Source organism: Mixophyes fleayi, chromosome 10, assembly GCF_038048845.1.
Source record: "Mixophyes fleayi isolate aMixFle1 chromosome 10, aMixFle1.hap1, whole genome shotgun sequence".
Taxonomy (NCBI): domain Eukaryota; kingdom Metazoa; phylum Chordata; class Amphibia; order Anura; family Limnodynastidae; genus Mixophyes; species Mixophyes fleayi.
This window is the reverse complement of record NC_134411.1, coordinates 93,161,760-93,186,252: the sequence shown is the minus strand read 5'-3', so window position 1 is coordinate 93,186,252 and position 24,493 is coordinate 93,161,760. Positions and strand designations below refer to the sequence as shown.

The following is a 24,493-nucleotide window of genomic DNA, read 5'->3' as shown; positions in this document are numbered from 1 at the left end:
TCCGCGAGGACAGTCTAGCGGCCAATCAGAATCAATGAATGAATGAGCTTTAGTAAAATTCGTTGACAGACTGAGCATTGTCTCACAGCCCGGAAGGACAGGCAAGTCTGTACAACAATGGTTACCTACAGTACTAACATACTGCAAATAATTCTAACTCTCACTGCAGTCTCTGACACAATACATTTTTTAAATCTGTCTGCAGAGAGGCCATATTTTCCCCTGTCCGAGTCTCTCGTTCGTGCATTGCTTTGTACCTTTATAACATCCCACGTGAACCATTTTTGTATAACATTGTTGAATATACTGGCGCTATAATATTGCTATTTCTAATATTTAAGTCAGCAATGCACAGGCTCTGTCATGTACCGATCCAATAGCGGGTTTACTTTAAATACCGGTAAAATAATTTCTCTGCTGCTGTCTGAACTGGCGACGAATTAACATTCAAACATCAAAAACCTAAAGACTAAGCAGAAAGTCTATTAACCGTCTCTCTAGGAATAGTGGCCATTCTCAGAATCTCATTATGGAATGATAAACAAAACAAGTAGCCCTGGTGTTTCCGCCAGGAGACCATCATTCTCATTCATAGTTTTCCATGGAAACGGCTGTTAAACATCCTGGTCTCTAAACGTGGAAAGGAGAAGTGATCTTTTCCTGACTTCAACATTACTGATGCAGAATTAGCCCATTGACGCTGGGGTAAAGCTCATTGGACGCCTTCTGCTTTGCAAGAAGCAAGTACAACCTTTGCGCCACTTTAAAAAACAAAATAAATGCAAAATAAAACACACAAAATATATGTTGCATTTTCCTTGTTTTATCTCTGCAAACATAACATTTTCTTTCATTTAAAGGTAACGTGTCGACATGGCACATTGTATTTTTAGTAAATGGGATTCCTGAGGAAACAGGTTTAGTCATCAATAAAATATGTGGTACTTTAAGCCACAAAAATATGCAGGCCCCACATAAGCTACAACACTAAAGTACAGATAAAAATATGAAACAATCTGAAGACGAAGCATCAGGCAATTTATATGTGTTTAGTGCCGATTAATGGGCTTGTAAATATCCACCATTGTTTTACCGTCATCCAATCCCCTTCTCTGTTCTTTATGGGTGTATTTATTTTCTTTGCCTCGAAATATATGACAGAGCTCTGGTATGCTCTCTATGCACTGTATACAACTCTGTACAAAAGAGTGGCTCTGTGCCTCATCCCTATGCAACTCAAACAGACAATTCTACCAGATGATCTAAAGGCATGGCTGAAAACGCAGGAGTATTTTGTAAAAGTTGGAAACGGGTGTGGAAAAGCCAACATGTTGAAAAACCACCTTCATTTTAGGTAATTATAACAGAATATTAACTACTTAGTAAAAATCTGCAATGAACACAGCAATAGGAGCGTGCATGCCTCCTACAGTTATATTATAATGTTACAGTGGCAATCTGACACTGACCAGAAAAACCTCCCACCGTAACGTAGCCCCCCGACTATCTGTAGCATCACCAGCAGCTATGTAATTGCTGGCTCAGTTTCTTTAAAAAACAGAGGAAGAGAATTATACATAAATATACATTTTTGTGGCTATGCCCCACATCATCAGTAATATGCTCATTAGCTGGTAGGATAAAACGACAAACTGACCTCGATATCCTGCAGGCTGAACTCATTCTGGTCTTTAAAGTTGGCGGCCCCGGCACTCAACTCCATCAGCATTTTTGCTATCTCTGGTTTTATTGCTGCAGTGAGTCGACTGGCAGCCTCCATGACGTGGTCCTGCACGTCTTTGAGTTGCATAGCTGCCTTCGAGTAGTGCGAGTTGCGGAAAACGCTGCTGAAAAGGTCCGTCAGGAAAGTGCTGGCGCGGCAGAAAACGTTGAGCGCATCCAAATACTTGGAGATACCCTGCTGGATGTCCGCGATGGGGGTAGTGTGGGCAGCAGAGTGAGGGCAACTGCCCGCGTTAGAAATCAAAGGGGTGGTTGAGGCCAAGGGTGCGCTCAGAGTCCGGCTGAGCTCAGGCATCTGGTACTGCTGGTGCTGCTGGCCCTTCTGCTTGGACCCGCCAAGCAAAAACCGCCTCTTGTAGTCCATTTTACTTTCCTGCGCGCTACAGCAATACATAGGTAACCTACTAGCCACAGGCGCCTCTGTAAGCTTACCAGCCGTGCCTCCAATATCCGCCTTCGATCAGTTGGCTATGTCAGATAGTAGAGGAGGGCGGCATACATAGGTTTTGTAAAAGGCATTTCCAAAAGGCAGGCTGTGTAATCTGTATCAGAAGAGAGGGAGAGCGAGAGGCAGCAGATAATGCTGACTTAGGGATTTTCAGTATTCAGCGCAGTCCAGCTGCAGATTACAACTTGTAGTTTGGAAGCCAGCTGAAGTGTCTACAACGCGATGTGTGCGCCTCTGTTATGAAGGGCTCTGGTTCGGTTAACCCTTCTCGTCACCAGACAAAGTCCACTACTGCCACTCAGAAAAAAAACCCAAAAAACCACGAACACCTTAAAGTTATCTAAAACCAAGGGTGTACATAGAGAAAAAAAAAATATATAATCCTTTAAATGGAAATACTATACACTGAATTCCAAAAGCAAACAAAAAAAAAAAACCAAGCAAACCACTGATCAACAGCTGGTGTGAAGCAATCCACGGCCTCTTAAAGGGAAGAAAAAAACAAAACCAAACCCTCAAAATAATCTAAGTGTAAATGCTAGAGTCCAGCAGATCCAGTCTGCACTGAACTGAAGTGCCTCTAATACTGTGTTCTCGACAGTGTGAAGTCACAGATTTGCTGCTGCTGGAAGTTCCCCCTCCCCTTCCTCTGGCTTTGTTGAGGTAGTTAGTTACAGCGGAAACAAGTGCAGCTCCCAGATTGAATTCGCTCTGGATGGTGTTCTGGAGGAAAATATGCACACAATGTACTTGTAAGGCCTCTAGGTCATTTCCTGGCAAAGGAAAAGAAAAAAAAGTGAGAGAGAGTTTTAGTATCGTTGTTTTTTTATCATTTCAAAAACGCTGCAGCCCTGAAAGATTGCTAGGAGGAGCTCGGCCCACTGGTCACACGGAGTGAAAGTGGACATTGTCCTGTAGCATTGTGTGTGGGCTGTTATTATACATGGTCATAGGAACAGGCTGCTACAGCTGACAAGCAACACATTGACATTGAGTAACAATGATCATTACACAGAAACAGGTCACTAGACATCACACTTCCTCCTGAGACAGTTAGAGTAGACCTGTCACCTACTCACAATGGAGGCAGACATTTTTTTGGGTTGAACCAATCATGACAACAAATGCTGTTCACGAAGAACTACCAATGTCACTGAGGCACTTTGTGTCACATGACTCAGTGACTCCACTAGTTCCCTGTGGATTGGTAGGATGAATATTGGTTCAGCACATAGAATGGTTGCAAATAGCTACATTTAAATAATCATAGTTCATTTTAATTATCTTCTTACATTGAGATATATATTTTTAGTATATACAGAATATGATTGTTGCCAAATCTCCCGAAACATCAGTACTATAGACATGAGCCCAAAAGGTTAAGGTAATACCCTTTTCTGAAGGGATCGTGATCTAAGACAAAGGGACGTCCATATGTGGACTGCTAATGATCCGATTACAATTACCCCTAATCTACAACTGCATATTACAATCTGTAAGATTGTGAGCAGGACCCTCTTACCTCTCAGTCTGTCTGTCTTACCCAATATCTTTTTATTACTGTGTTTGCTCCCAATTGTAGAGCGCTACAGAGTTTGCTGGCGCTATATAAATAAATGTTGATTATGCCACTTTCCATAAATAGAACACAAAAATAAAATATGCACTCTGCAATCATGCAGGACCTCTAGTTATTATTATTATTAATTTTTATTTATAGGGCCCCCACAAGGTGTCCGTGGCGCCGTACAGGGACAAAAACGAATTACAATACAGGGTGAGACAGCACAGTACAGTACAGTAAACATAAAGCACAGTAACTCAGTAAGCTCAATGCACAGCTAGTGAGGGCGGGGGGAGTATCCGCAAATGACGGGGCCCAAAAGGAGGGCGCGGAAGACAGGGAGACCCCCAGAGGGGGGAGGAGGGCCTTCGAGGAGGAGGGCAAACTAGCTGGAGAGCAGAGTTAGAAGTGGTGGAAACAGGAGGAGAGATGTTAGACCTAGTTAAACACAGAGGCGCTCTTAATGCAGCACCATTTTATCCAAAACTGTTATTTAACACAGATCGTTTTCTCTGTTTACTAGATAAAATATAATTTTATGAGCATTGCAAAAAAAAAACAAAAAAAAAAAACTTCCAAAGCGCAGTCAGGATTCGTCCCTAAATCTCAAAGGGTAATAGGAGCCTCTAGCAGAATATTACAGAGCAGCCAAACAAATGCAGGGTTCCCATTGGTTATGGCAGTCAATGGACTTATGCATTAGTGAGAACACCCAAACTATCATATCATTTCCAGACTTAATAAAGGAGGAGGGGACAACTCCAGCAGAATACAGACAGAAGCATCATACAAAACACTGCTTCCTATAGACGCCAAGCCAGAAACATGAAGACTATTTCTGGGACATTATACAGAAACAGGACTTATTTTAAAAGCTATGCAGACATCCTCTTGTTAACGTGCACAGAGAGGCTTTTGTTCTATAAATTTATGATAAACTGCCCTCATGGAGAACTGTTCCATTTGAGTCGACTTCATTTCACTACCGACATTAATAAAGTATGCAGAGAATTTAGATGCTATTGGCTTTTACTGAAAGTCAATGGGCAAATACAATTAAAATAAACTCTACCTATAAAAGACATTAAAATGCACAATTAAGTTTCCTACAGCCAAAAATTCTGCAACTGTTAGTACCACAGCCTCCTTCACCACAACTCTGTGGTTTCACACTAAAGGCGACTGAAGTATGTTAATATATAGCAGCGTATTATTTATATTACTACTTGGGTAGGGGTTACATGGTGCTCCAGCTGTTAAGAATAATGACCTAGGCTAACAGAGAGTCCTGACTGGGGGTCTTCAGCAGCTGTCAAATCAACGCTCAGCACAAAAGGTGAAGTTCCGGCAGCTGTAGCGAGATTACAAGTGTTGCTGCTGTCAACAATCTGATACATTGAGTTTTGGCGATTAGTTGGTTGGTTTTCCTCTCTACAGGAGCCAGATATAGCAGTGAATTCTCACCTTACTTAATTAACCTGACCAGATATATAGGTTACAGAAGACAAGATCAGCTAATTATTTTAGCAGCCTAATGAAAAGTGACAACACGAGATCTAGTTAAACACAAGCCTATATCATCATCACCATTTATTTATATAGCGCCACTGATTCCGAAGCGCTATACAGAGAACTCATTCACATCAGTACCTGCCCCATTAGAGCTTACAGTCTAAAATCCCCAACATACACAGAGAGAGAGACTAGGGTCAATTTTGATAGCAGCCAATTAACCTACCAGTATGTTATTGGAGTGTGGGAGGAAACCGGAGCACCCGGAGGAAACACGCAAACACAGGGGGAACATACAAACTCCACACAGATAAGGCCATGGTTGGGAATTGAACTCATGACCTCAGCGCTGTGAGGCAGAAGTACTAACCACTAATCCACTGTGCTGACCTATATGGTCACATACTAGCCACACACAGGAAGGACAAGATGGAAGGGTTATCAAACCAAATGTATTGTATGACAAGATATATTTAATTTATTCTGGAAGACCCCACAAACAGCTTATGTGAGAATTGATCAGCCTTTCGGACCTGCTTGATCGGATACCAGTTTGATTGAACAGATCTGGTCACACATGAGAGTACTGGTTCAACACCACCAAACCAGCTGACCGTACTGGTGTTTGATTTGTAAATAGAAACACCACACATGCAACTAAATAAACCCCCTGCTTTTTAAATGACCATCACCTATTAAATTAGAACGACTGACAATCACCAATAATTAACATACACAAATCGCATACTGCAAACAATCATGGCTCCACCTGCAATGTCACAGCTCCGAACGTGGAGCTACGCTGGTGTAATGTTAGAACGTATTAAACAGGTATTATCGACAATGTTTCTGGATAATCCATTGTGACTTGAAAGGTTGTGACAGCGGTTACTTGTCTTCACATTTTACTTACGGACACCGCTGTCAATATACACCCCAAACTGAATGCAAAATTCAAGCAAACCCTGGATGATGTGTTACTTTTCAAAGGGTCCAAGCACACAGTCTTTGTGTAGGACACAAACTAAAGACGCATTCAGCTCCAGGTTCGCGCAAAACAAGTATTATCCCAACAGACACTTCAAGGATTGGATCACTTTCATTTATGAAATGCAAATCGTTTTACACTGTATAAATGAAACACCTCTTTACTCTGAGCAGGGTTGTGAGGGAAAAACTCTGGAAAGATAAACACTGCACATACCAACCTGACAGTTTACAAAGACAATGTGCTATTTGCACAGGATGTTGCTTTTTCACATACAGGTAAACAGAAGCGTTAGACTGACTCTCCACTACACTTGGAATATTGCTGCAGCTAACCTGCAAGGCGGCCATAAAGTGATTTATCATTCTGCATCCTTGTGCCATCAGCTCTCACATACATACCGCTAAGAAATACTGCTGAATCCCACAGCAATCAGACTCATCTTCCAATCACTACTAGACAATAACGGTTTCATTCGGATTTATAGCCTTGGGTTACAATAACTTTTGAAAAAAGTCCTCCCCACAGTCTGTTTAAAAGAATCTCCCCACGATACCCATAACATTAACAAGCTTTGTACCGAGATACATGCTGCTTGAGTTTAACTCTGACGTACTTAAGAATAAAACCTACTCTGTTATTAGTATAGTTTCAACCCAATGCTTACTTTTTCCAGGCTACAGCATTTGGTCCTGTGACACAAAAGTGGCCTTTCATTTTGTCATTATAACGAGTGCCTACATCATTTACACAGTGTGATATTACATTGCTTATTTTAAAAGGAACCGTTAAAAGTTTGCAAATAAATGTATTAAGGGTAACAAAACCACGTGTTCTTAAGAAAGGAGAATACACCCTTTTCTATCTTCAGACCATGGCTACACGTGCACAGCGTCTGCTTACCAACAGTCTGAAGATAGCGCTAGACAGAACGCCGGTAATATCTGTACACAGAGGGGGAGGGCATCCCAGCACTCGCCAGCCTGTGTTGGCATGTTATGCATGCTCCGGCCTGTCTGTGCTACAGGATATCCGAAGGAAGCAGCTGAAGAGACGCTCCAGGTGACCACCCAGGATTGCAAGTGGAAAATATATATATCTACAGCCCATAACAGTGCTAGTAGTTTACAGAGCATCTCCCCCGACAAGTTACAGTACTTGTAGATAAAGGACCATCTCCCCTGGACTGCCTCTCCAGTAAGACCAATCTACATTCCAGGTAATTATCACACATTTAAAAAGGGAATGACAGAAACTCTAGTCATACATAATACGAGTCCTATTGTGCTTCTTTCCAAAGCTCTACATAGAAAACAATATAGTTTCCATGTAATGACATTACACAATTGGATAACTTGCTTATTGTGATGGGTTGTTTTGCCGAGAGTATTAAACTTTGGAACAGTGTAAAACGACTGAGGCTAATCGTATTAAAAAGAGATTCCTGGCACGAAATAAGAATATTTGGGGAATGACAACATGAACGAGCACTGAGGTAGTCACATTAAGAGGCAGTATCAGAGCAGCCTCGTAAGACAGTTTCTTGCAGTATTGCCTTTAAAAGGCAATTGCCCTAAAGCTCAAAGTGGCTTCATGCAGGAACCAGGTTAGGAATAAAAGACTCTACAGACTGGTACATGGAGGGGGGAGTAAATGTGGGGCGCTCCTCTCTTAAAAGGGTGTATTTATTACTTTAGTAATTCATAGACTCGGATCGACTAAGAATCCTGCGCTATCAGCTGTGGAATAAAATGAAAAACTTGTAAGATTATCATTTTTCGACAAACGCAAAGTAATAACGGGACGACTTGTCAGCAATAGCTCAATAATAAAGTTTACAAGAATAATTCATTTTCAGTAGAATATCCCGTTAACATTATAGGTTATATAACATCCAAACCGGATCCTAGGAGAATTCTGAGCTTAAGCCAATTGCAGCCTCATATCTTACATCATATGTGTCTTTGTTAATTGTAATGCAACTTCAGCTCTGGTTCAATTTTTGACGCATCCACTTATGATAGATACTATTGGCTGTGAAACACTGATTAGACTCAGACTAATTAGTAACAACATATGACTTGCTCGACTGGACATTCAACTTAACATGAAATGAAAATAAGTAATATAAGTCCATATCTATATAAACTAGTCACTTGTATCCTCCAAACTGGTCAAGCAATTAAAAGCATCCAGTTAGAAGTAACGCAGACTCATCATATTCACATATAAATAACTCATTTGCCTAATTACTGCACATTAAACACAGAAAGGAACCATATTATTTATATTTATCTTTCTCGTTATACTATAAGAATACCTCTTAAAACAGCCAGTTTAAAAACAATGAAAATAAATCTGCCTTGAAGACAGGTGTACTTCCACGCACACAAATATCCATCTTTACAGTGATTACACAAGTCCTCTTTCTAAACTGATGCAGGTAAACACCGGACAAAAACATGGTGTCGTGAGGAAAAAAAAAAAACTAGAGAAAGATCATCTGTCTCCCCTCCGACATGTCCTGCTCTTGTTTAGTTTATGTGTAAACACCAGAAGCCAAACTTAGCCTTGTGTAAGAGTCCAACCAGAGTTATAGCTTCTAGAATAAACAGCAGTCGCACAATCTCGTTGGCATTTCCTTTGTCAGAGCCGGCTCAGTTAAACATAGCTCCTGAAAATTAAAATTAGATCCTTTCTAGTCTCTGGCCTCTGGTATTGTAATATTATGAACGGGAGAACTACAGATACAGGTAAGACGACAACAGTACAATGGTTACAAGTGAAAAGTGTATACAAAACTTCCTATTAATCCATCAGGTATTCTCTACTCGCTATCCAAAACATGGGCTGCCATGCCCCTTAGGGTGGGTCCTATGACCCCATAATATATCATTTTAACATTATCAAATATCCATTCAATATTTCTAATAATACATGACATTTGAGTCAATTATTAAAAATGTAACCATGATTTGCAAAGCAGATACACACACAATTTTACAATCACCTTAACTAAGGGTCGTTCTAGTCCATGAATGTGGCTTTAAATAGTAATGAAATGACTTGCACATATGTACCAGGGGCACTAACTCAGTCTATACTTAATGCTGCCACAGTGCCACCAGAGATGTGGACACAAACATGTGTTTAGAGGTCTTTCTTCCATCACTGACCCCGTCACCTCTTGCTGTATAACTAGACTGATGCAGACAATTGAGAAAACATGTAGAAAGGACTCAGCTGTTTTTTAACAGGTGACAAAATAGCAACAGCAGGTCCTAGATTGTGTGACATCCCTTTGAGGACTCTAAGTCACACAGACTCGGAGGAACAACAACCGGCTGTTAGGTAATGTGCAGATGAGCATTGCTGACCACAAAACACAACAGGCCCTTTCATTCATTCATATTCCAACTTCAAACGATCATCCCAGGAGTGCACAGGGAATACCAGAAAATGCCGTACACTCCCAGTGAGGAAATTAAATATATTACCCAACACGGTTTACATCATGACTACACAATAGTCTACCGTATTAACCAACTTATGTGACTTGAACATGCCTGAGTAAGAGCATTATTATTTCTAAATGACCGGTTAAACAATCTATTTAGTACATACAGCCAGTCACTTTTTAAAGCTATAACCACAAGATTTCTGCATTATTTAAATTTAATGATCCTTCTCACCAGGAAACAGAACGGTGTATAAAAAAAAACTTGCAGAAGGGCACTTCCCTTAAATACTTGGGGCCTTTGGGAAGTCCTGAAGTCTCAGGCTTGACTCCATCTGCCCGCTGATAAAACTACAGATCCCCTGAAAGTATTCGCTATGTCTGTCTGTTAAAACACAAGAGCCGTACTGTGCAGTCGCACGTCTTTGTACGTGCTTAAAGAAGACCTGCATTTCACAACCGTCACGGGGCCTATGAAGGTGGCATGTGTCGGGGGGGGGGGGGCACATACTTCAGCCATCAGTGCGCCTATTATTTTTAGAGCTCAGAACTGTAGGAATCAAGGCGCTAGATGACTTGACATCTGTTAACGGGCAACTGTGTTCCTTCTATAAAAATGACTTGGTCTGCAGTATAGAGGAGAAAAAAAAATGTTTTTTTTTTTATTTCTCTCTCCTACTGTAGTTTAGAAAAAGAAGAATAAAGGTTATAGATGTTTTTGGGTTTGTTTGGCTTTCAGCAGATACGTTTCGTTGCTGTAATATATCGGAGCCAACAGGAAATGTCTGCATACTTAACTAACCTGAGCTGTTGCCAATCAGAGAAACAATGAGAAGAGAGCATTACAGAAAAATACATGAAAACAACCACGAGTTTGATAGCTTTCTACGTACCATGACCAGCTCCAGTTCTACAATAACCAGTTGTTGTTAGATAATCGGCGCTGGGCAAATACTGGTCACTAGGTTACATATTTGACTTGACCTGGTGCCCAGGATTTGCCTTGGACATGTGGGGTCTAGGTTCATATGAATGGTCCATGACAAACTGCTCCCCATTGCATCAGGCAACATCCATTAGAGATGCTCACTGATCCCCGGGAATTGGTTTTGGATCTGGATTAGCTTCGTGTTTTGGCAAAACCGCCCTCGTGTGTTTTGGGGTTTTCTCTTTAGAAAAATTGCAAAAATATGCTAAAAAATCACATAATTTTGCTCTTTTTTTTTTCCTACATTATTATTAACCTCAATAACACTAATTTCAAGTAATTTGCAGTCAATTTAGGCCACCTCACAGGTCACAATATTATTTTCAAACACTTTTAAAGACTGCAGCGACCTGGCTGGATGGTAAGCGACAGAGCAATGACACAAACACACGGCAGTTCCTAGCACATCTAGGACACATTTGCACACAGCAGTGGCAGAAAAGAGAAATGGGGGTCCGCCCTCCCTCCCACCCCCCGCTATGTTGGGCCTTAAAAAGGAATTCAAAACTTGCGAGATCCTACGACGTCATAATGACGTTTTGCCTTGTTTTCAATTCCGAGGGCGCACGACAGTACCGAGCCGGCTCGGCTCTCGGATCCCCTAAGTTCGGGTGTGTGCGGTTCTCGAGGAACCGAGCCTGAGCATCTCTAACACTGTACTATTAACGCACCCAGTCTCACATTACAACATTCACCAGAAGCGTTGCTCAGTTACCTGGGGTGTGGTGGACCTCCGATATCTCCCATGGTGCCCTCTATATCCAGTAAGGCCTGCCTGATTTCAAGCAGGCAGCACATGAACGGTAAAACTTATATGCAATAGTCACAAATATAACCGCGGCTTATCCGAAATAAATGGTAGCAGCATAGAGACTACCAATCAAGCTACAGACAATGTTTCCTAGGATCCCAATAACACATAACCCACAATATCCAGCGAAAGGAAGCCCAGATCTCCCGTGCAGTATACGATGCACCAGGACAGCGCAGCATGAGTAATAAGAAGCTAGTCATTAGGGAAGGAACGAGTGTCACAGGGTGCTAAAGTGGAAGTACGATGTTCACTCATGATCGGCTTGTGATCGTAACGTCTAATAAGGCAAAGGCCACACACATTTGTTGTATTCCTAAAATATATTCACACTGCCAAACAGCTGGGTAACTTTTTCTTAAAATCAAACAAAAGGGAACAATGGAGGGTAGAGGAATTTGCGTTTGTTTCCCATATGAAATTTAACGGTTTAAAGTGCCAACAGACCAGGGCTGGACAGACACCAGACTCTTGTAAACAGCTGTCATTCTGCTGAAAGAGGCATCAAACGGCACGGACTAGCATAATTCAGTGCTGAACTCTTTACTGAGCCACCAGTGGTATAACCATACAGACCTGTACATGGATTCTGGGAATAGGATGTCTACAAGCATCTAAAAAATGACCGCTACTGTGTCTGATCCCAAACCAGAGATTTGCTGTTTGTTTACAAGTAGATAAGGACAGCTGGCGCTGGGAAATGTTTCTAATGTGATTGTGCACACAATCCACTCCAGCTGTGAGCAATGGCCAGTGATGAGACACAGCAGCTTTGATCCAGATACAGTATGTTGGTATTCCATTAGGTCACAGAGCTGTCAGATATTTTATGGGTATGTCAGGGTCTGATAGACTCTTGCTAGGTCTTTGTTCTATTCAGGGAATTGGCAACTGGGAGGTTTGACTAGGTGTGCCGCATAGAACCTATCAACAGAGCGGAGGAGAAAATTGAAGGTATCATTGGTTCGGAGCCAGAAAGGACAAAACGCACATATTTCATATTTAAACTAGTTGTCTAATGATATAAAAATTGTAATCGCCTTTCAACTAATTTAGACAAATTAACAGAAAAGATCGTTTTACACATTTGTAAAGCTTGGGGAAAAAAGTTTAGCACTTTACCCGATACATGTAGGATTTTATGTAACTATGGGAGACTTTCAATACCTTAGGATTTTTAACATGCATACAAGAGCGCTTAGCCTATCAACACAAGTTTTAGTTGGTTTATTGAAATATTAATCAATGTTTGACTATTCGCAATAACCCAGATGCAAGTAGCATTTTCCTTTTAACGCATTCATAATATTCATATCTTTTCAGCTCACAAAAACCAAACCCCACATTTATATTGGATAGGATAATAGATTAAACCTACAGTAGAAAATAGTTAGTGTAGGGCTACCCATGGAGAGGAGGCTTTTCAATAGCGCTCAGCTTACCTGGGAAACTCAAGGCTGTCCATTTAAATTAAACACCCTCCATTTCAACAAGCCCATGAAATCTTGGCCAACAAGACTTGGATTAATGAGGTAAGCTGTCAATATAAAGCAACAATGTTGCCACTTAACCACCGTTCTATTTAGACACCATGGTATCACTGTACGCAATTCGGGCACTCGGCTCTTTGGTCTGGATCCTTTCTGGGATCGCTGGAGGCTATCGCTGCCTGCATTCACCAAAGCACACACAGTATAGACCCTATTGATTTAGATCATTATTGTATATCAGGGTTGCTATGGGGTGACATTCGCTGCAATATTACCACAGATATCACAGGGTGTGCGCCCAGTATTATAAACTAGTAGTTTCTATAAGGTGATACTCTCAGCTAGATGCGCTTGTCTTTCCCTGCTTCTGTTTTACAGAGGAACACTTGCAAATTGAACCACGCCAAGCTTCAAGCAGCTTGATTATTAAGTACATAGATAAAGTATTCAAGCACATCATCAGCAAGCTCACCTACTGCAGATCCAAAAAATCTTAATACCTTATTTGCCTAAATAAAAAGAGAATCCGCTGTGGAAAAACATGGGAGACCATAAGAGGCGGCAATTACCTTATCTTAGCTAGCATAACATAGCTGCCGCAAGATAAATTTGACTGCCGATATTAAAACAGCTATGCAGAAAATGTGGACTACACACCATAAAATTCTACTGAAAGCATTTTTGCTCTATAAAACTATCACTTTCTCTGATCTGACAAAAGTTATTTAGTGCTATTTTTGTGTGTGTTAAATTTACATAATTGCACAATAAAAAAAAAAAAACACAGATGCTATGGAATAGTGGCTCCTTGTAACCAGGTTAACCTTAATTATTTCCTGTGGGGAAAAAAAACATAACTGATACAATGCTATGGATCACTGAAACAAACATCGCCACAGACACAATCCAACGCAGAATCAATCTATTTGTAGATATGCTTTAGAGTTTTGCACTTCCTGTTTGGCTGTGAACTCCGAGTGCTACTGATTACGTGTGTGTGTAAAGATCTGACGCCTGCTGCTACTAAACACAGATGAACGCTGGGTGATCACAGAAACAAGGATTACTTTACCAGAATAGTAACAAACCTAACAGGCACAATAAAAGATTTCTATACAGATATATTCAGTGAAATATTATCACTCAGCACAGACAGCCCTATTTCTTCACATCTTTTTGTTGACATTTACTAACATGGCAACTGTCTATATTGTTTATTTGTAGTCCTCCAGTTTCCATGTCTGAAGGACCAGGCAAACAAAAACATACAAAGCATGGAAGCGCAGCTTGGGGATGCATGCCAACCTTTTAGCACGACTTGCCCAACATACATAAAAGACGCAAACTCGAAAAATCCTAAAACAAACGCTTGGGCGAACCAGCCCTTTCATTTTACAAAGTAACAAAAGCAGCTCTTAGTCTGGAACCAACACTGACCTAATAAACCCGCTATTTTGTTTTATTACTTAGATTGTTCTTTCAACAAATGTAAAATTTGTTTTTCTCTCCATCCTCCAATGTGTGTTCATTTAGCGTCTGGGGTCAGACCAGACTGCAGTGGTAAACTGGACGAAGACAGCCACAGAATGAACAAATTAGCACATATTTCCTCTAACCAGCCAGAGGATTACCCGAAAGCCCCAACAGATGTTTACTATTCCCCATCCAAACTGGTTCCCACAAGAATGTACGGTTTTCAAAAAACAAAACATTGTCCTCATTAGTGGCTAGTACAGATCTGCAGGGCGGAAACATTCAGACAGTCATTCACCAGCCAGGGATAAAACTGCTTTGTGTCATTATTAGAAGATGCTATTGAGAATGTTTCATTTACACCCAGTGAGTATGTGGAATTCTACAGAAAGAAACCTCTGATGTATGCCAGGGATGGAAATGAAGGGTGCCTTGCAAAGTGCATTTGTGTTATTAGCAGTTCATAATGTACCACATATGACATACTGCTTTGGATTTTTACTCAAATTCAATTCACGAGACAGGGAAATAACCTGATTTGGAAACAAATTGGTTCTGATCTCTACTCTGGCTGCTCCTAAGTTACTAGTGAACAGATCTCAGTTAAAAAAAAAAATACAAAAAAAATCGCATACAATATGAAGTATGATAATAGGACGTGGTTAGGTCAACTTTTACGCTGGCCGTCTTTAAGAACGGTTCTCACTTTTTTCTACAGACTCTACATCTAAGCAATTTGGTGCATTCTGTTCCAACAATGCAAAGGTTTCCTCAAAATGTTTACTTATAAGGAAAGAGGAAGAGAGCTATGCTAAACCTTTATCAGAAAGCCTTAGAACTGCAGAGGCTCCCTACCACCAGGACTCGTGCTATTTATATATTTCGGGATGTTTGAATGCAAGAGCCTTTTTGAGCCAGGCTGTCAATGGTATCAGATCAGGAATCGATGTCTTGCTTTCATCCACACTTCCATTAACAAAGATGGAACCAAATACAAAATTTAGCAAAGAAGCACCCGGGATGGAGTCAGCGTCTTTTAAATGTAGGGGGCTTCAGGGTAAGCTTGCCAATAGTAGTGGGCACAGAGGATTTTTTCTTAAGCCTTAAAGTTGCATGAACCTCTCCTTTAATAAAGACATTAAACAGGATGTTCATTGAGAATGTGGAAAAACAAATGCCTAAGGTCGTACATATTTCAAATATTTGATACAGCTTTGCAATCCTTTTAAAGGGCTGATATTTAAGGTGGGTGTTAGATTATGGATTAACTCTGTCAACTTTGAAGCAGCCAACAAAGAGCTAATATTACACCCCAAAAATCTGTCCCGACTTCACAGTTTGTCACAATTTACAAAGCATAACTAGGGCAACGGAAGGAAAAAGAAAAAAGGAGTAATGTGTTTTTTTTGTCCCTAAAACAAAACAAACCCCAATATCTAAAGATGTGAAGGAATGCAGACAAATCACTACCAGGAAAAAAACATGGCAGTCAAACTAGTTGTTCCTTTACCATGTCTGCCGATGCTACATGAGGAATTTATATGAAGGATTTGCAATGTCAACTAGTTGTAACATATTTCCATCCTGACAACATTGAAGGCCATCACAGTCTATACTGTCAGGAGCTCGTCACCAGCTTTCAAAACTTACACAGATTTCCTTTTGTAGGCCGTTTACGTGAGATGTGAAGCTATTAAATTGACCCGTGCCCAAAGATAAGTTTTAGAATATCAAAAGAGTATCCAGTGCGGCACTACAGATGCAAGGAGGAAGATAATCAAAAAAAATGTCTGCTGGTGCCTGCTCAATTTGTTCTGTTGAGAATTCAAAATATCAAGCTGTCTCCTAAGTTTTCCTAATAGGGATACCCATCTCCCAGCATTAACCCATAAGTCTGTTAAAGGACATGTCAAGTCAAAAGAAAGTGTAAAAAGACATATGGGTCAATGTTTTAATGATTTGAGATTTGTTGAACTTGTATTTTTATGTGTTGATAAAAAGACACTAGGGGGTAAAATGTATCAACTGCCGATATTTTCAACAACGCGCCACTAGTCGGCGAGTTTGCGGAGCTAATTTAAAGCGGCAATGGTTAAAGCCATTGCCACTTAAAATTTTCACTGTAAACTCGCCGAATAGCTGCAAGTTGAAAAAAAAACATCGGCAGTTGATACATTTACCCCCAAGGGTCCCAAAACGTGGAAATGAACATGAAAACCTGCTGAAATTAATATGGATCCCCGGTTCTTTACTCAATTATATCGTTGTAAAGGAAGCCACAAACAGGTCAATCTTATTACTCAACCTCCGATTGCGCAACGTGACGATTGTTCCATTTAACTAAAAAGAGCAGGAGGCTGAATCAGACATCAGCCATCCACTTGTCTCTTGGATGGATAGCCCGGCCTGTTCCATTTCTTTAATGAAGTCCCATAGTTTTATTCCAGAGCCAGACTTAAAATGATTAAAACAATCACATTGAAATGCACAAGTTATTTTCAGTGGCACACGCTTCACATTTTACATGGTGAAGCTAAACACATTCACATACATTATTAAAAACATAAAAAAAAAAAAAAAAAGTGTCATATACTGTAAATGATCACTTTGTCTTTCCTATCAAATACACTCTGCCCATTACCACACAGGGTAATGCAGAGAAATATGTACCACCACCAAATATAAAATGCAGCGAGCAGAAGGTATGAGACCATACAGAAGCCTATTCAAAATACCTCTTCTCACCTTCAATGAACTCTCCAAAGAGTGTCCATCTAATTTTGGGTCATCCGTCTGTCAGATCTGACCACAGCAGCAAAAAAAGATATTTCTCATCTATGGATGGTTGATAAATATACATTTCGGGCAGCTGGTTTATTTTCACATTTTCAGGAGTAATTCCTACTTGGGTTCAGCAGGTGTTTGCCAAAATCCAAGTTTCCTTCCAGAGAGATTTCATCAACCCACCCCAGTGCAGTAGGTCACTCTTATTTTCCTACTCTCAATCAGGAAGCTTCATATAGTAAATAAGGAAAAAATTACAGACACACACAGGGTAAGTGGTTAAAGAGGGAAATGATTCGGAAGCAATTTAAAACATACTGGGGACAGTTTATAAAAACTGGTGGACAGGGGGTGCTGCAGAAGATGTGCGGTAACCCAAATTTGTGCTTCCAATAAATTATGTAATTGGGTATTTCTAGGTAAAGCAGAGCAAGTCATATACTATATTATATGGCGATTTTAATTAATAAATGTTAATATGCAAACAAGAATGACATAGAACATATTCTACTTCTCCGCTCCGCAATCGGCTTCTGCAAAGCGCCCTTGTACACGGCCAGTACAGAGATCAATGATCTGTTTGTCCACCGCTCTCCTGTCAAAACCACGGAGGAGAAATTAAACTACAAACTGTTGCGTCCACAGGTCCTTATGTTCATGATTTACTAAACATTTGCAGAAAAAGAACAAACTATTCTGATAGTTTGGGTTTCATTCAGAGAATCCAACCATTTTATCATAAACCTTTGATATTATGAATAGGCCCAGAGAGCGTTGCCCTCTTTCTCCCATGACATTAGCGCTGGTTATCGAACCCTTGGTGCAAAGAATCCGGTTATCCCCAAGACACATTAGTTGGCTCAGAGGACTATAAAATAACCCTGTTTGCAGACAACCCCCTTTTTACATTATCGTCATCCTGTATATCAATTCCAAAGTTGCGCAAAAAATTCCCTCCTTGTACAGGTCTATACAGGACTCACATGCAACACTCTATCCTTGTTGTACTCTCTTCTGGCATTAGCTGTTCAGATTTGTTTAAAAAAATAAAAATAAATTCTGATTAGCGGTACACTTCCCCTGTAATGTTGTAGTCCAAGCACCACACTTAACGGCAGACATTCTGCACCACCTTGTCTCGGGCATTATGCTGTGCTACCCATCACGTCTGTTGTTTTCCGCTTAATGTTGCAGCCATTTTTCACTATACAGAAAGACTTGGTGGCAGAATTTTTTTTACTTACACAAATAACGATAAACAAATCTCTCAGCCAAGCAAATACGTGATCAGTGAAAAACAAAACGGTTTTTGAATGTGTAAACAGTCCATTAAAGAGAAAGTCATCTATTTTTAAAAGCTATTTTTACATAAAACACAGTCGTTAAAATTATACGGTTTCTAAAGTGTTTAGATATAGGAGCACCAAACAAGGTCTACAAATCTGCCACTGGCTTCAAAGAAAGTCAGCTCCCTCCCAATTATTAAGACAGAGAGATTCTTTATACATTTCTGTGGCCATTATTTTTATTACAAGTTGTGTTGTTTTTTTTTTTCCCCAATGTAAAACCACTGAAGGATTTCATTATGGGATGATTAATCAGGCAGCAGACAAGACAATCAGTTAAGGATGAGGGTATCATAGGAAATTAGCAAGCTTCCTGCCTTTGTAACTGAATGGTCACTGTCAAACACAATGCAAAGTGCTCCTGACAGGCATTGGAACACTCCAAGGGCATTTCCAACCATAGATTAACAAGTGCATTACATTTCTATTAAATAATTTCCAAAGGGTCTTGTGTTTAACCTCTTCACTGCAAAACTTTTTCTTTTTTTTGTTCTTAAATCCCCTCTGGCAGGCTGTAGTGTTAAAGGTGACAGGAGGGATAATGTCAAACTAATTTTAGAAGAGAGTTAAAGGTTCATCGACAGTGCGAACTGCCATTTCGTCGGCCTAACTGATATTCCTAATATCGCAGCCTGATAATTCACTAAGCACCACTGACACTAGTAAGTCACGCCTCGGGGATGTCACTGATACCTAGTGAGTTGATAGGCCGCAGCCTCAGGAATAGTAATTCATCTGACAAAGTGGCTACCTTCGTTGTCATGACAGGTACACTTTAAGAGTTCATGACATAAGTCACTACTATCTACCTCCAGATCGGCATGCAGCACAGACTAAATACATGTCTTCCACATGCGGACAAAGTTATTCATCAGTCTTGAGCTGTGGCATGAAACGTTTATTACCCAACAAATGCTTCACCAGGACAGTCACCTGCAAAGACATTCCATACACGGATATCACAGACAGTGCAAGCAAATGCTTCCTGACTTTATACTTTGTAAAGCATCAAATTCACGCAGTTAGCAAAGTGCCAACAATACATTTCCTAGTTTGGAAACTTATGGGTGGCAATTCACCTTACACTATATGAAGGATAATTTAACAGATACATTACCTTAATCATTAATCTACAGCGATATCAACCACCGCAGTGGTTCCCAATTTCTTCAGTGTCTCAAAGCAAGTAGCACATGATTCATTTTTGTGGTAGACCAATATTGTGATAAAATTATAATCATAAATACAACAACAATTTGAAACCAAAGTTAAACACAGCCGCTTTGTCCCACTTACAGTTAAAAATATAGTTCATATATAATCCACATTCCACCTCTCTAACATATTTTAGAGTCTTCCTGTTAACCCTAAATACTTGTGATACAACCAGTTTGATATTGTGACAAGCACGTGCCCTGACACCATGATTGGGAATCACTGATCTGATAAGCTATGTGGAGTCAAAGCAAGAATATATTGTATACACAAACACTAGAAATTTTCCCATGCCAAAACTCAAACAAAGGGAAGGCACATTCTAAACACTAGAAACTTCCTGAATATTTGCATTGCTGAGGCACAAGCAAAACATTATATTTAGGTTAGGGACTACAACAAAAATCAATAATATTTACATAATTAGCACTGCAAAGGTGTTTCGTAGTTCTGTATTAGCGCCTTTAAATGAAAACACTTTCATGGTAAAAATATCTGTCAAACACACATCTACATTATGAACAGCAAAGGTTTATAGTCATTACATTACTAGCCTGAATAATAAGTCTTCCCCAAACCAAAAATATTCTGTGTAATATGATCTGTCAATCGCTGCTGTTCTTTCGCTCATTGGAAGCATATTGGAAGAAGAGATGTCAATATTAGAGCTACATCAGCAACAGCCTTTGTACAGATTTGCTCAGTCATTTTTCCACCACAGGTTGTTCAGCAGAGAATCAACAGAACAAGTATTTATCCTACTGTCCTGACTTGTACACCACTAAATGGGTACAGTAGCCTTGTGCACCTTCAAAATGTCATGCACTGCAGTCGAAGACATCCCACAATCTGGCAAATGCTGCTAATGAAAGCATTAAGTTACTGATTAATTGTACACAAACACGAGTTGATGACAGGGATCAGTACCGCAGTCTCGTTTGCAGCAGACGTTCAAGCCACAGTTTGCACAAATCTAACGCGTACCCTGGTGACAATCATTCTAGTGCAAAATAGAGCAAAGCAATGCAGAAAAAAAAATCACAAAGCTAGGTAAGCAGGTCTGCAGCTGCCATGATCCAGGATTAGTGCGCGTGTTTATCTGATGGCGAGAGCTAGGAAGTTCAGCACAGATCCCTGAGCCACAGGGTGACACAGCCCTGGATGCATTGTGACCGGCTCACTATTTAGCATATAGGGTGCTCAGGAATTAATTTTACATTTCATTGAAACTTACATGGCAACCTCCACAGATCATCACCTAAAAGGCCCCTAACATCTGCAAGCTAAGGGTCCACATACAGACCTGTATATAACTACATCACTGTAGTAGCATCTACAATGTTTTCATTGGCTTCCAGTAGTTAGATTTGATTACGGGTAGCTCAATTCCATGTGACTGTCTCAACTGCTTCCTTTATTATGTGAACGGAGACACTTTACTCTCCCCTCCCCCACAAAAAAAATGCAAGAGGCGATGTCATTCTTAAATACCACCCATTCCTTAAATAACCCATGTCTTCCTACATAAGCAGAAGAACCCCCACCCACTCTCTCTAAGTAAACCAACAGAGCAGATCACCTAAATAAACTAGAGCACAATGATTTCTCTAAATAACTATAAATGTTCCCACTTGGTACCAAAGTGGCATTAATAACTCGTTATAAGTTCCACATAATATTTATACAAGAGTATATTCACATTATGCATTAAAATGCACATACCAATATACCATACACAATAAAACAAACTTCCTCCTCCCACAGTGTCATTGTCACAAATACCACAAACACCTTTGTCTGCCAGGGATAGCAACAAATGGTTTCTGAAAACAACTACCTTGCCTAAACAACAGAACAAATCTCCCTCATTTCAATGCCAGAAACCCTACATCTCTTCACACCAAACCCCCATCATACTAAAACTTTCCTATACACGTCATGCACTTACTCCCACCATGCTGACCTTTCCTTCCAAACCCCTTCATGTTGTCACATTCCACTATTACCTCTCCATATACCTAAAACCCACGTGCCACTCATACTGTTACACCCCAATTATGAGACACCATGTATCCGCCCTCATATTCAAACAAATCCCATTCACCTCTTATACTGTTACACTCCAAATATTGTACAACCATCACACTGTGAACAGTCATAACGAAACAGCCCCCATGTCCCCTCCTCGCACACATACTGACCCCCCCACTACAGTCTCCTTCTCGCACACATACTGACCCCCCCACTACAGTCTCCTTCTCGCACACATACTGACCCCCCCACTACAGTCTCCTTCTCGCACACATACTGACCCCACCACTACAGTCCCCTTCTCGCACACATACTGACCCCACCACTACAGTCCCCTTCTCGCACACATACTGACCCCACCACAGTCCCCTTCTCGCACACATACTGACCCCACCACAGTCCCCTTCTCGCACACATACTGACCCCACCACAGTCCCCTTCTCGCACACATACTGACCCCACCAGTCCCCTTCTCGCACACCTACTGACCCCCCCACAGTCCCCTTCTCGCACACCTACTGACCCCCCCACAGTCCCCTTCTCGCACACCTACTGACCCCCCCCACAGTCCCCTTCTCGCACACCTACTGACCGCCCCCCCCCACAGTCCCCTTCTCGCACACCTACTGACCGACCCCCCCACAGTCCCCTTCTCGCACACCTACTGACCGACCCCCCCACAGCCCCCTTCTCGCACACCTACTGACCCCCCCACAGTCCCCTTCTCGCACACCTACTGACCCCCCCACAGTCCCCTTCTCACACACCTACTGACCCCCCCCACAGTCCCCTTCTCACACACCTACTGACCCCCCCCACAGTCCCCTTCTCACACACCTACTGACCCCCCCCACAGTCCCCTTCTCACACACCTACTGACCCCCCCACAGTCCCCTTCTCACACACCTACTGACCCCCCCCCACAGTCCCCTTCTCGCACACCTACTGACCCCCCCCCACAGTCCCCTTCTCGCACACCTACTGACCCCCCCCCACAGTCCCCTTCTCGCACACCTACTGACCCCCCCACAGTCCCCTTCTCGCACACCTACTGACCCCCCCCCCCACAGTCCCCTTCTCGCACAACTTCTGCCCCCCCCACAGTCCCCTTCTCGCACGCATACTGACCCCCCCCCCAGTCCTTCTCGCACGCATACTAACCCCCCCCCCCCCACAGTCCCCTCCTCGTACATACTAACCCCCCCCCCCCAAGCACAGTCCCCCTCCTCACACAGAATCTGCCCCTTCATATTGCTTATATCAACCAATAGCCATACACCCCCAGCACCCCCTTATCCCTCTACCCCTTGACTACTGACACCCCACACCGTGCACCTCGCACCCCACAGCCGCCCTCAGACAGAGCTGTATGACCGTGAGACACCCCCCACACCTCGGTATAATAAGCCCAACCTATAAAGCGGGACCACAGCCCCGAACTCACCGTGTTTCTGTCACCGTCCACCGGGGCCGCTCTCACCATCTAGTCACCGACACCCCGCCCGCCGGAAGTGACGTCACCGACACCCTCCCCCCACAAGATGTGCCCCCCTGATCTCACCACAGAGCGGGGCCAATCTCATACTTTCTCACTATCCCCGATTTTACAGGGACAGTCCCGGTATTACATGCAGCTGGGTCTCTCCCTCCGACGTGCGCGCTCCCGCGGTCTTGCACCGCGCGCCCCCGACACCGCGCAATGGTGTGCGCATGCGCAGCGCTGCCTGGTGCTCCCAGAACTTCTATTATAACCTGAGTCCATGCATTACCCTGCCCAGGGTTACCAGATGGCCCTATCCACCAGCACATAGCATAGCATGGCATGTAGATATAACTGTATGTACTGTAACTGGAAGACAGCCCTGCAGCCTAAGTATTGAGTCTTCACCAGCACATTGCATGGCATGCAGATACTCATGTACTGTAACTGGAAGACAGCCATGCAGCCTAAGTATTGTGTCTTCACCAGCACATAGCATGGCATGCAGATACTCATGTACTGTAACTGGAAGACAGCCATGCAGCCTAAGTATTGTGTCTTCACCAGCACATAGCATGGCATGTAGATATAACTGTATGTACTGTAACTGGAAGACAGCCATGCAGCCTAAGTATTGTATCTTCACCAGCACATAGCATGGCATGTAGATATCCATGTACTGTAACTGGAAGACAGCCATGCAGCCTAAGTATTGTATCTTCACCAGCACATAGCATGGCATGTAGATATAACTGTATGTACTGTAACTGGAAGACAGCCATGCAGCCTAAGTATTGTATCTTCACCAGCACATAGCATGGCATGTAGATATCCATGTACTGTAACTGGAAGACAGCCCTGCAGCCTAAGTATTGTATCTTCACCAGCACATAGCATGGCATGCAGATACTCATGTACTGTAACTGGAAGACAGCCATGCAGCCTAAGTATTGTGTCTTCACCAGCACATAGCATGGCATGTAGATATAACTGTATGTACTGTAACTGGAAGACAGCCATGCAGCCTAAGTATTGTATCTTCACCAGCACATAGCATGGCATGTAGATATCCATGTACTGTAACTGGAAGACAGCCCTGCAGCCTAAGTATTGTATCTTCACCAGCACATAGCATGGCATGCAGATACTCATGTACTGTAACT

General features: G+C 41.9%; 1 protein-coding gene across 2 annotated transcripts in view; it reads right to left on the bottom strand.

The window, feature by feature from the left end:
- Nucleotides 1-23,521, bottom strand: part of GARRE1 (granule associated Rac and RHOG effector 1) — a 46,693-nt gene extending 23,172 nt beyond the window's left edge. The window contains exons 1-2 of one of the 2 annotated variants that reach the window (XM_075189171.1): nt 23,295-23,521; nt 1,658-2,964 (exon numbers count right to left, since the gene is read on the bottom strand). In XM_075189171.1, coding sequence (XP_075045272.1) covers nt 1,658-2,137 — 480 coding nt within the window. In that variant the 5' untranslated portion in view covers nt 2,138-2,964; nt 23,295-23,521. The remainder of the gene's footprint in view (nt 1-1,657; nt 2,965-23,294) is intronic. The other variant, XM_075189172.1, reaches the window with a different exon arrangement.
- Nucleotides 23,522-24,493: the final 972 nt, after the last annotated feature.